At 41.9% G+C, this 15,209-nt stretch overlaps 2 protein-coding genes across 4 annotated transcripts; one reads left to right on the forward strand and one right to left on the reverse strand.

Moving 5' to 3' along the window:
- Positions 1 to 53: 53 nt before the first annotated feature.
- Positions 54 to 6,739, reverse strand: ngly1 (N-glycanase 1). Its single transcript, XM_080862201.1, has 12 exons — positions 6,551 to 6,739; positions 5,178 to 5,292; positions 4,832 to 5,041; positions 4,063 to 4,225; positions 3,753 to 3,972; positions 2,800 to 2,921; positions 2,362 to 2,507; positions 1,933 to 2,043; positions 1,668 to 1,853; positions 1,220 to 1,405; positions 694 to 871; positions 54 to 609 (listed from the first exon to the last, which is right to left on the reverse strand). Exons 1-12 carry the CDS (start codon positions 6,649 to 6,651, stop codon positions 434 to 436), a joined length of 1,914 nt encoding a protein of 637 aa, XP_080718327.1. The 5' UTR covers positions 6,652 to 6,739; the 3' UTR covers positions 54 to 433.
- On the forward strand, positions 6,239 to 14,971 carry oxsm (3-oxoacyl-ACP synthase, mitochondrial). 3 transcript variants are annotated; one of them, XM_080862204.1, is made up of 3 exons: positions 6,239 to 6,520; positions 7,076 to 8,125; positions 11,031 to 14,971. In XM_080862204.1, exons 2-3 carry the CDS (start codon positions 7,131 to 7,133, stop codon positions 11,431 to 11,433), a joined length of 1,398 nt encoding a protein of 465 aa, XP_080718330.1. In that variant the 5' UTR covers positions 6,239 to 6,520; positions 7,076 to 7,130; the 3' UTR covers positions 11,434 to 14,971. The 3 variants fall into 3 exon arrangements, with proteins under 3 accessions (XP_080718330.1, XP_080718328.1, XP_080718329.1); XM_080862203.1 differs by lacking the exon at positions 6,239 to 6,520 and adding an exon at positions 6,929 to 6,990; XM_080862202.1 differs by lacking the exon at positions 6,239 to 6,520 and having other exon boundaries at positions 6,847 to 8,125; positions 11,031 to 14,970.
- Positions 14,972 to 15,209: the final 238 nt, after the last annotated feature.

The raw sequence follows: 15,209 nt of genomic DNA on the forward strand, positions 1-15,209 counted from the left end.
ATCTTACCACGAGAGCAACACAGCATTATTAAATGTACTATCTGACACATAACTGAATATTGTAGGTAAACAGCCCATTTTTAATTTGCAGATTTAACATCAAACAGTTTATTAGTAACAACAGACCTGCAGTACTCGGACCCTAACAGAACAGAGTGTGAAACGTCTCCACGCACTACAAATTGCAAACACATTTACAGTGGAGGGAAACATTGCAAAACTATATGGCTTTATGGTTAAAACTGTGCAAGTCTCATGTTAAATGGCCTTCAGTCAAAGTAAGAGATTAAATTGTGTGACAGGAATGAAAGTCATATCTTAATGAGTCCATCATTAGGCCATGCATGTCCAATCATCCTGAGGAATTCTATATTGCACTGAAACTACAACCCAAACAGCTCTGCATGTCAGAGTGATCAAGTATTTTTAAGTGTTAAGCATCTTGAAGATGAACGATGACTTCAAACGTAGACTCCTCCGTCTCCTTCAAGCTCTGTCTGAACAGCTGAGAATGCTGCCATGCCGTTTCCCCCGTGCCCCCGCTGACTTCTGCTGCAACGATGAACTCTGAAGAGCCACACAGACTGGAAAAGGACTGCGCACTGCCATCTAAGAGTTCAAAGGTGGGGGAGGAAGTCAGGTGGTTTCATGGCAACACAAAACAGGATGCTGAATATATGTAAATGCCGATACCTCCGGAGAACTCTGCAGTAAACGGGCCCGAGCGCAAATGCCAGCAGGCTTTCCCAGAGTGGTAGGTCTGGCTACTGGCCATGATAGAGACAGACTTTATCTTCATTCCTGCTGGAGCAAAGTCAAACTTCCAGCTGATTCCTCCTGCAGGAGAGCCTTCTGTCCGAGCCAGGTACACCTAAAGAAATGCAATCACATCCACTCCGTGGAAATCCAGATTTTCTTGCCACGTTCACTCAATGAATTTTCTCTATTTTGCATTAAGAGACATTTCCACACCTACTGTTATTAAACATTTTCTAACCTGATAATCGTATTTTAGTTTTAAACTGCTGCTCAGAAAAAATAATTGTATTTTTCTATGCTGTTTAAAACAAACTCAGTAGAATGAGCTCTAACAGAGGTTTGGCACTGTCCATCTAGAACAGGAGACCAGCATTTGTTCACTTAGTGCTTGACAATTATACATATACAGAGAATAAAGGTAAAAGATAACGACACTGCTATAAAACAAAAACAAACATACCATCTGCCAATCATGTTCCACCTTTCTGAAAATTGACTCCGTGCTCCACGCGCACTGAGACCAGCTCTGGATCAGTTCAGAGCCATTGGACACTCGGCAGTACTGGTCTTTGGAGGCGCTGTAGCGTATATGGAGCATCCTGTCACTCTTCTCTTTGTCAGTCGGAGTGAACACAAAACCTACAGCCTGGAAAGAAAACGCATGCTTTTTCAGTAAAATGTACACTTCCAAACGGTGAATCTACTCAACAACTGAAGAGAGGCCGCATCATCAAAATGTGTTACTGAGAAAGCTGTGTGTTTATTGCATTGTTGTGTCATTTTCTGTACATGTTGATGCCATAGCTACAGCAGAATCAAAAGGATATTTAGTATATTGCTGATAACAAGAAGCCTGTTTAAATGTCTGCTCAAACCGATGCCAGAGGCCATATTTTGTTGTACCGTACCTCTGTGGAGGTTTCTTCATTGCTCGCTCTGGTCTCTCCCCGAGCTGTTCTCCAGGCCAGAGAGCCAGAGTTGCGCCCGCCTAGCTCTCCTGCTTTAGGTTTCTTCGGAGAGATGAACTCCACCAACTCGACAAGCAGCCTCTCTGTCAGTTCTTTCTTCCTCTCTGGACTCAGGAACTGCTGCCGCTTTAATGGCAGAGCAGCAGGTGAGTGCTTTACACCAGAGACACCACAGTAATTAGTCTGTTAAGTGAGTTAGTCTTACCACTGCAGAGAGCCTATTAATGGTGTGCAGCAGCCAGGCCTCCTGAACCCTGGTCCTTCTCAACACAACCTCTGGATGATTGCAGGAATACCTCCATGTCACATCAACCACCTACAGCACAAATCCACACACACCCACAACTGTTCAAACAACCAGCTGTAATTATCTGAGCTGTTCTTAAGCTAGTGAGGGCTATCCCCCCCCCAAAGATATAAACATGAAAGAGGCCGTGTCAAAGACAGCAATATAATCTCATATATACACTTAACTCGACTTTGACTTTGAGGGGGAGTCGATATCTAAACACAGAAACATCTATACCTCAACACAAAGTGAGAAAGTACAGTGCAGATAACAGCATTCGTATTAAATAATAATACAATAGTAGTACAAGTTACAACAGTACTAGCATGTGTCCATTTCTTGTACCTGGTCCTTGGAGAAGCCCAGAACATAGGCCAATTTTTTCCCCCAACCGACCTCATAGAGAAGAGGCTTATCACAGATATTCTCACATGGATCACAGTGTAGCCAGCGGCGCTGAGAGACAGAGTAAATCTCTGTCCACACATGGTCTGAAACACACAGGGAACACGACTCATTTACACACGTGTGCACCAGCACATCACGCAGGAATCTTAGGAGATGTGATAACGTTTTCTTAATGTACAAGCAGGTATGAGCCTGTCCTGTCAACATATACACTGAAGCTCATCTTTTATGTTACTTAAAATGATACAAACTCAAGTTAAACAGTCTGTATGATCCAGTGACGCTGAGAAATGTAAGAGCACGACAGAGCAGAGTAAACTGACATCTTTCCTCTTTGAGCAGAGAAGCAGAAAAGGTGTCCAATGACGTATATACCTGTGCTGTCCCAGATGTACCTGGCCTCAAGGCCAACAGCCCTGCAGCACAGGGTGAAACAGTTGGCCCATTCCCCACAGCGCCCTCTCCTGGTTTCCAGCAGCTTCTCAGGACTGTTATACCTGGTGTTAACAAGAACAGACGAGGCATCCAAAATATGCCAGCCACACACACACACACACACACACACACACACACACACACACACACACACACACACACACACACCTCATTTTGTTATGAACTTCACTGATGTGAATGTTACAGATTCTGAGATCCTTCTGTGACGCTCTTTACAGTTGTATCTCTATCACTACAATCAGTGGCTTTACTGTATTTACACGTGTTTCTATCTGGCTTTGATCCCAGTCTTCAGATGGCAGGAGCTCAGGACAGATTTGATCCAGCGTTTACAAACTAACTGTTAAAACTACGTCAGCACCATCATCCTTTATGATGTAGTTATCAGTAAGATATTGAACTCCTTGTGCTGTTCACAACTATTTTTTAATAATGCTGTTTAATATATCCCATATTCTCTGAAATTTGTGTTTATTAATTTTCAGTATTTCTTTCTACACACATTCCAACATTTGTTGTTTTTAGGTTTTAGAGTTATTTTCTGCCTCTGTAGGTCTTTGATTTCTACAGTGAACATCTGAATATTTCTTTTTCTTGCATTTTGTAAACTTTTTGTGATCCAAGAACAATGTGAAGCAGAATTCTGCTTCTCTTAACAGTTTTTAGTTAAAACATGTTTTGTTTTTTGTTGTTTTATGTTTCGCTGCCCATATCTTTGTTAACAACATACCTTCATATGCTACATTCTGCTGATGTCTTCGTTTTGTTCTCTACATAGAAAATTGTTCAGCGAGCAGTGGAAAGCAACATATCCCTGCCTAACTCGCCGTACTTGTTTTGCAACCAAATGCAAACGTATAACCTACACTCACCTGGGGAATCTGGTGGAAACCCGGCAGCTCTGACAATAGTGGTTTTCCACTCGCTGGGCTCCCCAGTGGAGGTCATCGGTGCTAGGACTGAGGGAGGGAGCGTTCTGAGTCTGTCCTCCACAGAGGTGGCAGGGCAAACGGTCCACCCAGGTGAAGAAGTCATTTTTGAACCACCTGAGCAATTCCAGCACCAAGAAGTCTTCTATTCCAATTTTACATTCTGAAAACAGGACAGCAAGTCAAAAACTTCACCACACACACACACACACACGTTACATATCCAAGTTTTCTGTGGGTGAAATTTTCTTACTTGGGTCAGACTCATTAGCCTCCTTCAGCTTCTGTTGAGCAGCAGAGTACAGCTCCTGGTGAGGGATCAAACTCCGGGCTTTCTGCTGCAGCTCAGGGTTTTCATAAAGCAGCACATGTTGGAAGTTTGTTTGAAGAGTCACAAAGAAGCTCATGCTGCTCTCCTGACACAGAGGCAAATAAACAGACAGGTCTCCAATGTGTCATTCAAGGAAGTGAATGTTGTTCAGGCGTTGTACAGGCATTTGGCGGAAGCTTAAAATAGTGCTATTAATAATTTCTTCACTAACTACTGAAACTATGATGTCCTATAACTTGAAAGCATAACTGATATAAAGTCACACTGCTTTATTTTTTCAGTTCTCTGTCCACGTTGTAGAGAAAATATCCTCTGTACAGATCAGGAAACTGAAGATCCTTTCAAAATAAAAGTAACAAAAAGAAGATCCTTTGTGTTTTTGGCTTATAGAGTGAGTCTTGTTATCCATAATTAATAACTGTATCACATGACTTCAGCTAAATCATTGTAAGATGTCCCAGCCCTGGAATGCCAGGTGGTTTGGTCAGCTGTCCAATATCCTTGGATGAAAATCCACAACACAGTTACAAACTAATGTTCAAAGTGGCTAATTTCTGTGTTATATTCTTTATTTGTCACAAATCTGTCCAAGGAGGTCTCTATGCTCTGTAAAAAGAGGATAGAGTTGGCATGACCAAATTTAATCAGGGTTTCTCTACTCTCTGATTCATCAGTGAGTGTCTTTATTTACCACGGACGGTGGCTGCTGTGCTGGTGATGCTGCCGATAGGTTAGCCGCAGCAGTAGAGCTCGCTGCTGCTGAAGCTGCAGCAGACACAGGAGCTGGTTGGACAGGACATCCCTCACGCAGCCTCTGGTCCCTTTCTGTGGCAATAGATTCCCTGATGAGCTTCAGCTTTTCCACTGATGCAGACTTGGGGAAGACTAAGTGAGTCTCAGCCTGGCAAGAGGTAGTTTGCTCACAGTCAAGCAAGTGAGAAATGTCCAATGGATTTCTAGGCAAGTTCTACACAGCAAAAACACCAGCTTGCTTCTAAAATAGAAGCCACCTGGTACAGTAGAAATGAATAAATTACCTCCTCAAATCCCATCTCAAAGAGACATTCTACAGCACCTTTGACAGGCAACAGCTTTGTGGAGAAAGTTGGATTCCCAATGCGTATTGATCTGTATTTCTCTTCATTGGGATACCTGTTAGAGATGACATAATAGTAATCATCAGGAATACTGACTGATACTAACCAATCGCACATTTTCAGTGTTGGCATTTAAGTTGTCCAGTATCTGCCAGCAGATATAATGTGCCTTGAATCCACTGTTTTTCTACACAAGTATCATCACAGCTAAGCAGACAACATATATGGATTACTCTATTGCAAATTATCGTGGGCCCTCTGCTTCACTAACTGTCAATTTACCCCCAAAAAAATCATGGTTCAAAGTTTACACATGTACACTGATCACTATAAAATGTTAGCTTCATATATAAAGTACTTTTCCGGATATCTGAGGCAATGTTTGAACATGAACATCTCAGAAACTATTACAGATATTTCAGAATGCTACGAGGTTGCATTTTACAATTACGCAAAACAAAACATGAAGAATGCTAATTAGAAAATGTGAAATTCATAGTCACAAAAACTAGAAAGTTTTATTTTTATTCATTTAAATTTCACGATACAGTGACAGTTGTGACGTGTTGTACAACAAAAACAAAATAGTAATAGGTATATAGATATACCATTCAGAAACTGCTGCTCGTTGTCTTCTGCAGTGTTAAGTTGGTTTCAGTGTGCTCAAACACGGGGCAGTTCATATTTTGAGAAGCCAATACTCAGACATTTTTTGATCCGCCTCAATTTACAGATCCTGATTTCACTTTTACAGTAAGAGAGAGTTTGTGTGGGGGCGGGTTTCTCGTGTACCTTCTTCCTGACGTTGCTATCACTTGGTATCCCTACATCTATCATTACAGCTGACTTCCTTTTCTTGTCCACCGCCACTATATCTCTGGTTGGTTAGCCATAAGCAGATGGTCAAGCAGAAAAATAAAACGAACAAACAAACAAACCCCCAAAACATAATTTTCAGATGAAACGACCCACGTGCAAACCAAAGACACCTATGGTTATGACACATACTTCTGTGGTCGTTTAGAGTAGACTAGCATTCACCTTTATTGACACCTGCACTGACATATTTAGCGTTACTGTCCTTGTAGCAATAAATCGCTTAATGAACGTGTAAATATATAAATGTATTTTACATAACCAAAAACTGTTTTCTGTTAAGTCATTTAAACCCATTTCAATAGTTATGCCCTGATTTTCTAGGATTCGGCGAGTGACATAAAAGCTAAAGGGCATTACATTAACGGCTACAAGCGTACAAAACACCGAGGCTCGACTGCAGCTGGGTAAGCTTTCCTAGCGTTTCGTTGCCTTACCTTATAATGTTGTCCGCGTATGTAAGTAACAACTTTGTGACATCTAAGAAGACTTCATTTGGATTCTCACACAACGTCGTGACCGCTGGTGAAACAGCCATGTTGATATTTCTTGTAAAAAAAATGGAAAAGTCTTGTAAGTTTTCAATGCGCTAACGCTAAGTAGCTACTTTAGGGTCCTAAAGGAAGCTGCCCCATCACAGCCTGAATAAATGTTTGATTCGTCTGAAGGACTTAAAAAAATGTGTTTGAATATTTTTGCCATAATTATCCACAATTAAACACTTTTATATGTTTTCTTCCTGTGGTATTGAGTTGGTTGATTTTTGTTGGCCATTTAAATGGATCTGGCCTTTACTAATACTACCTAAATACAGCTGAAGACAAACACAAGGAAGGCATGGACACGGACATCATAAATAACCGCTAACTCTAGTCTGGTCTGTTCTGTAATTAGTTTATGTAAGTCCGTAATTTATATATTTTTTTCTAAATTATATTTCCTTTTTCCTCTGATATTTACAGTAAAAACTCCAATCCAACTAAGCCTGAAGCTGTCAAAGCTTACACAGACAGCAGGATGTCTGTTTTTTCACTGTTTTGTTGGAATAAACTACGGTTGAGACCACAGAACATAAGGACGCTTCTGCACAAGAATGCCGGTGTTTGTCCGAATCAGGAGTCTAGGCACCACAGCTCTGGACGGCAACAAAGAAGGAGGGTTGTTATCACAGGAATAGGGTTAGTTTGTCCTCTGGGCACAGGCACTGCTCTGTCCTGGGACCGTCTGATCAAAGGTCAGAGTGGGGTAGTTTCCCTGGACTCAGAAGAGTACAGGACTCTCCCCTGTAGAGTGGCAGCTCTGGTGCCCAGAGGAACCAAGGAGGGTCAGTTTGAAGAGGAAACATTTGCTTCTCGTAAGGAGATCAGTAGCATGTCATCAGCAACCGTAATGGCCCTTGGAGCTACTCAGCTGGCCCTGGAGGATGCAGGCTGGTGTCCCAAAAGCCCAGAGCAGCAGCTCAGCACAGGGGTGGCTGTTGGGATGGGCATGGTGTCGCTGGACGAAATCGCTCGTACCGCCTCCCTCTTCCAAGAGAAGGGCTACAACAAAGTGAGTCCATTCTTTGTGCCACGCATCCTTGTCAACATGGCTGCTGGACACATAAGCATCAAACACAAGCTAAAGGGTCCCAATCATGCCGTGTCCACCGCTTGCACCACAGGTGCACATGCCGTAGGTGATGCAGCCAGGTTCATCGTTCACGGGGATGCAGTTGCTATGGTTGCAGGGGGCACAGAATCCTGTGTGGGGCCACTTTCATTAGCTGGCTTTGCTAGGGCCCGTGCCCTCGCGACCAAATGGAATAACAACCCTACACTTGCTTCAAGGCCTTTTCATCCAGAAAGAGAAGGTTTTGTAATGGGAGAAGGAGCAGCTGTGCTGCTGCTGGAGGATCTGAACCATGCAGTGAGTAGAGGAGCCCGGATTTACGCAGAGGTCCTGGGTTATGGGCTCTCAGGGGACGCTACTCACATAACTGCTCCTACTGTGGATGGTGATGGGGCATTCAGGTGACTCATTTCAAAGTTTTCTCACTTGATGATGCTGTTTCTTATTTGTTTGGTTTTTTTATTTATATATTTTTCAAATATACTGATAATCAGTAAAGTAGGGTAAGAACAAATATAGTTACTTCATGCAGAAATATATGCCCAAAATTTCATAAGTGGTGTTTATGAAACTGTGAATTTATAAAACTGGATCCCAGATAGAAGGACCAAAAAAATGGATGGGATGCAACAGGTACATATCAACCATGCAGTTCCATGTAATGTTTGTAGTCTTACTGATGGGTGGCAGATGATGTGGTGGTTAGTACTCTTGTTTCTAGTTTCTAGTTTTGCCTAGGACATTTCTGTGTGGAGTTTGCAGGTTCTCCCTGTGTCTCCACGGGTTCTCTCCAGGTACTCCAACTTACTCCCACAGTCTAAAGACATGCATAGGGTTAGGTCAATTTGTAAATCTAAATTCACCATGCTGTGAATGTGAATGGTTGTCTGTTCCTATGTGGGTTGGGTAAGTGGAAGAAAATGAGTGCACATTAGACTATATGTCAGAGTTTAAGCCACATTTTTCGAAAATAAATACAATTCAATTTTATTTATATAGCACCAAATCACAACAGCAGTCGCCTCAAGGCACTTTATATTGTACAGTAGACCCTACAATAATAGATACAGAGAAAAACCCAACAACCATATCACCCCCCGTGAGCAAGCACTTTGGCAACAGTGGGAAGGAAAATCTCCCTTTTAACAGGAAGAAACCTCCAACACAACCAGGCTCAGGGAGGGGCGGGACCATACTTGCCAACCTTGAGACCTCAGAATTAAGGACACATTCAAAAGGGCTGTTGTGGGGGTGGCTGGAAACAGCGGTGGTGTCCAAATTCAGAGGCTGCATCCTGTCCTTCGTGGTCTAAGTGGGCCGGGTCCTCCGAAGGCCGGGTAGGCTGGAAGTGAGCGACTGTGAAATTGGACGGTCTAGCCTTCAGAATTACGTCACGAGCTCTCTCGGTGTATTTAATCTAATCTAATAACTTTAACCTCAGCCAAACCAATTTACTCACGAACAAATAAAACACTGAAAAAAGCCAAACAATAAAAGTTATCTGAGTGACTCATATATCATGTTTAACCTGAGTAGCGAAAGACCGCGGGGGTTTGAAAACGATGTGCCGGGAGTTGGCTGTTCTCGCCGGCTCAGATATTTGAAGTTTACACAGCTACATTCTTGTCTTAAAATATGTTAAAAGTTTATTTTGTGACCCAGAAAGAGAAATAAGAGTAATATTAAAACTTATTAGCTGCCGCCATTGTTGGAAATTTGAATTGGCTGGGCCGCGCTATGAATTCTGGGATATGGTTTTTCAGTTTTGTTGTTCAGGTGGAAAATCAGGAGATATTCGGGAGAATGGTGGCTCCGGGAGATTTTCGGGAGGGGCACTGAAATTCGGGATTCTCCCACAAAAATCGTGAGGGTTGGCATGTATGGGCGGGGCCATCTGCTGCGACCGGTTGGAGTGAGAGAAGACAGGATAACAGACATGTTATTTTAGATTCATACAGCACTCTATTCTATTCTATGCAATTTAACACTTTATCTAACTCACTCTCATCTCAGCCATGTTAGAGTCACAAATTACATGGACACATGTCTTTGGACTGGACCACTAATTGTAGGTAGGCTATGGTAGAGAACGAGATGAATATAGGCTGCTATGTAATTGTATCCATACCTTGTATTACCGTTACCAAGTTAAAGTACCTGTGCTTTAGAAAGAGTTTTGAAATATCATTTTTCAGTTGATTATGAAAATATTATTCTGGAAACAACCTCGGGTTTACAACATCATTGATCAGCTGTGTTGTATGCTGATATGTGTAAGGCACAAACACTAATGTGCTGTTATTTCTCATGTTCAAATTGTGTGTGCTGCTTTTTTTTATGTTAGTCACAAACACACGAGTGTAAGATTAGTTACAATTTATATTTTCCATTTTTTAGACTACTGACATTTTGTTGCATCCACCTGGTAGCAGCATCGTAAAGGATGGATGAAGGGGCAGGAGAAGGGTACCGCCTGAGTGAGAGCCAGCGAGCATGTTATTTTGCTGGCCTAATTAGTTATACAGGAAGCTTGTTGCTTTGTGCTTGGTGGTAAGAGTGTTTTACCAGGTTGAAATGTTGAAGATGAGTAAAGATTTACTTGTCTTCCTATAAAAAAATCTTAAAATGCCTGTGATGCTTTAAAAACACCAACAAGCCTGGACTGGTCTCTCTGTTCTGTATGTTAATTGAGTTTTCTATCAGAGGTTTGGGGTTGTTGAGGGATTCTGTCCCCTTAGCACAGCTTCTCTGTCTTAGTGATATTATGTCCAGGCTGTTTATTTCCTGGAAGTATTCACATAAAGCATTTGTGACAAACTAGGGTCAATACGCTGGCATGCTTTTATCTCTTAAAAGTCTCAATCCTTTCATTGTAGCAGATACTGGTGTAAACCACACAGTATAAAACATGGATGTAGCCATCATAACAACATCTGTTAGTTTTGGACCTCACATTTTATAACTTGAACATTAGAAATCTGGCCTATACCATGATTTCACCTTATATGGATACAACGGGGGGGCAAAGCAACACTAAGGCTTCTTTCACAATTTGAATATAAAGAGAACCAAGTCCTCTTTATAGCGGTTACAGTTTCAGTCAATTGTTATGGGTATGTTGGGTGTTTCCTTTTACAGAGAAGTCTATATGACAACATCCTGAAAAAAATGACTTGAAATCTGTGCTGACATGTAAACATTCATGTCTTTGTTTAAATGGAGCAATAAGAATCTGTAGGGTAGCAAAAACAACACAACCAAGAAACAAGTTATCCTTAAACTTCCTCTTTCGTACCCTCTCCACAGGTGCATGTCCGCAGCCTTAAAAGATGCAGATGTCTCTCTGGCTGATGTCACATATATAAATGCTCACGCCACATCGACACCTTTGGGAGACGCAGCAGAAAATGCAGCCATCAAGAGACTTTTCCAGCAAAGTGCTAGCATCCTGGCTGTGTCCTCTACCAAGGGGGCCACAGGACATCTGCTCGGGGCTGCTGGGGCTCTGGAGGCAGCTTTCACCGCTCTGGCCTGTTACCACAAAGTCCTGCCCCCAACCCTTAACCTGGACCGAACAGAGCCCGAGTTCGACTTGAATTACGTTCCCTGCACAGCGCAGCAATGGCAGACTCGGGGTCGACGGGTAGCCCTCACAAATTCATTCGGCTTCGGCGGCACCAATGCCTCACTGTGTCTCGGCAGCATCTGAGGACACACTGGGAGCGACTGGGAAGTTCTCCTCATTGACCAGATCCCATCCAGGCATGACACATTTACTGAGAGTAGTGATGTTGGCTGTTTGCAACAATCTGCCCTGGATTTTTATGGAAAAACATCGTTTGGAATTTGTTCCTTCAGTCCATGTGCGTGTGTGTGTGTGTGTCTGCATCAGCTCCATTTCTGTTTGAGGGATTCAATTCAGTTCATATCTGGCAAACTTAACGACTCTCTGGATTCTTTAAATGTGCAAAACCCAATCATTTCTACAATTTACCATATTTATACTAACATAATCATGTCCAGACAACACATGAATGTCATTTTAAAAAAGCATCAGTTGTCACCATAGTGAGCTGCTTGGAAACAGGAAAACATTTCAGCATCTAAGTTTGTACCTCGGGTTTAAATACAGCTCACTAGTGTCAAATCTTGTAATAAAACACAAAGGCTTAAAATTGTTTTAGCCATTGTATTAATCTTTTATTTGCACTGCATAGACATAAAAATGGTCCTCAAAGTACTCACAAATATGTAGACTCATTAATTGACTGAATGACTTCACTAAACAACTCTTCCCATGGTCTCCATAACTGAGTAATGAGTTTGCTGTTAATGTTTTGATGGTGGCGGGATGGAGGCTTAGAGTGGGACTTGGTTGGTGTTTCTCAGCTGTAGCAGCGTGGGTAAAGGGAACGGTCAGAAATAAGTCTCATAACATGTTGTTGTTGTTGATACAAGGAGTGAATTGATCCTATTTACGTAAAAGTCCAGAGCCTCTATAGACGATGATCTGAGTACTTGTAACACTGCACAAAGGTCACGATCACACTGTTCATGAAGTGCTGGGTTTGTCCATCTTCAGGGGCTGAAGACTGCGAGTCCTGCTTGATTCCTGCGATTAGCATGTATGTAGACACACACACACACACACACACACACACACACACACACACACACACACACACTATATATATGCCTCTCTCAGTGGGTCAACAGAACATCTGACACAGCACAGCTGTAATGAAAGAATGGGAGGGTATTTCTCCAAGAGGAAACCTAGCTTGACGCTAACGTCCACTGTGAATGTAGCTGTTGAAAATAATGTGGACTCCTGGCTATCCTGTTATTACATAAAATAACTAATTACACTTTTATTAAACTTCCTGCTGTTGTGTTTTTTAGTCTAACATTTTATTTAAAGTTTCCATGTTACCAGGCTGTAGAGCGCTCTGTGAAACTTTAAATTTAATTTCCAGATAATTCTGATATGAAGTGTAAATGTGGGCCTCTGTGGAGCGTACAGTTGATGTCATCTCTGTGAATATAGGGTAACAGAATTAGTGTATGCTAACAGCTAATCTAGCTAACAAACTAACAGAATGCTACAGAGTGATGTTGGACGCTGTGCAGAACTATAAGATGCTAAGCTATGTGTCATTTTAATTGTAGTGACATGGTTGTATTTAGCTTAATTTAGTCATCAGCATAGATGGGCAGTAACGCGTTACTTGTAACGCGTTACTGTAATCTCATTACTTTTTTCAAGTAATGAGTAAAGTAAGGGATTACTATTGCAAAAACGGTAATTAGATTACCGTTACTTTCCCATAGGAACGCTGCGTTACTGCGTTACTAAAACCGTGATTTTTTTGCGAGAATGTCTCATGACAGTGACGTAAGCAAGTGTGACGTTTGTGACAACAGCTGTGTGCAGATCAACAATGGATCACATATCGAGTGCAGAGAGAGTATGAGCGTGCAGCGTTTAAAGCGTGGAAGTACTGACCTTACTTTGAGTTTGATTCCATAAAAAGTGACAAAAACATTATTGTCCGCTGTGCGTGGGAAGAAAACTTCTTTTTACAGCAAAAAAACCCCTAAACTTCCAACAAGCACCGAGTAGCTACGACGTAATGGGAAACTCACAGAGAAACTCGCGGATTCTTCCACTGACCGCGGCACACCTGCACCAGGGTAAACCTCCGCCTGCCCCACTCCTGCTTTACAGGTGAAAATAGAGCAACAGGACCGCTGAGTCTTTGACTTTATTTATTTTCTGCTGTGTTTTACTTGCATCTATTTGAAAGACTGAGTGTAAACACAAAAAATATTTTATTTTATGTGCTGGAATGTGTAGAAAATAGGTTTAAATATTAAACTAATTTATTCGAGTCAGTGAATGTTGCAGATAATTAAATTTTTGCTTGATGCATAAAATTAAAAGATTAAAACTAATAAAACAAGTTTAAAAAGAGACTTTTCCATCTGATCACATTTTGTATGATGGATTATGTAGAAATAGTAGAATTGGGCTGAAAGATCTATCACTTTATCACCTCTTCAGGTTGTAAATCGTGTTTTTAAAAAGTAACTAAGTAATTAATTACTTTTGAAAATAAGTAATCAGTAAAGTAATGGGATTCCTTTTTTGGGGAAGTAATCAATAATTAGTTACTGATTACTTTTTTCAAGTAAGTTGACCAACACTGGTCATCAGTAGCAGTAAAAGCAGCAGAGACGATCAGAACTGGAGCAGCCAGGCTATGTAACAAGTGTTCGTGGTCACATCCAGCAGGTGTGTGTTTTTGTGCAGTGGGGTTATATCTTATATAGTCACTGATGCTGCTCGATCTAACAAACAATACACTCTAATATCAAAGCATAAAACCTGTGAAATGAAAAGTAAAATGGCTGCTTGGAAACAGGGCTGCAGACAGCAGAGTTTCTTGCAGTTTTAGTGGATTTTTTTTCTGTGGATTTATCACTTCTCTGCTGCTCAGAGATGTGAACTCCACTGCCACACGTCTCATCATCTACCTGAAAATTGAGGTATTTATTATTTTGTCTGCACCCTGATATCTTGCTTTGCTCAGCTACAGCTATAGAAAGGGACAGATGTCTGGCTGATCTTAATGAGCGGTCGTTGATCTCTCTGGAAGTGCTGCACGGAGGTTGTGACGTCTGTGCAAAGCGCTGAACTTTGTCTCCTTGTCAGGATTAAGCCGTGCCTCAGCTTCCAGGCTTGTAAAAGTTATTCATATACATCTCTCCCAGATGACAGGATGTGCAGTTAAATGTTTGTTTATATTCAAAAATCTAAGCTCACATTTTGTCGAGTGTACTGGTGTAATTAAAACAAATGAATTTAAAGCAATAGTGTCATCTCTACTCTTTGCCTTGACAGGGCAGCAACACTAGGTGTGACAGCTACCGCTGTAATCGTCCTGTTTCAGTTCTTTTTTCAATTCTCGGTTCTCATCATTTACTCAAATGGACTCAGCAGCATCTAAATTTCCTGCACCTGATGAGGAGAGCACACCTCACCCCTCCCATCCTCACCACTTTCTACCGAGGCACCAGTGAGAGCGTGCTGAGCAGCTGTATCTCCGTCTGGTTTGGCAGCTCCAGGGCCTCGGAGAAGAAATCGCTGCAGAGTGGTGAGGACTGCAGAGAAGATCACAGGGACTTCTCTTCCATCCTTCCATGACGTTGTTCACAGACGCTGTCACGGCAGAGCCAGCATCATCATCACAGACTCCACCCACCTCCACCATGCGCTGTTCTCCTGCTGCCAGGTCCAGGATTGCCAGGTTCTGCAACAGTTTAGTTTCCCATCCAATTAGACTCTTGTATATTAATAAAACAGCGTCTTCTCGAAACTGCAGCCCCCAACTCCATAAATATGCACACGGCACATTATGACTGTATATGTAGGGCAGTGAAGTTTCATACATGGACTGGTGATTGTGCACTTTTCTTCTGCTG

This window comes from Rhamphochromis sp. 'chilingali', assembly GCF_963969265.1.
Source record: "Rhamphochromis sp. 'chilingali' genome assembly, chromosome: 17".
NCBI lineage: Eukaryota > Metazoa > Chordata > Actinopteri > Cichliformes > Cichlidae > Rhamphochromis > Rhamphochromis sp. 'chilingali'.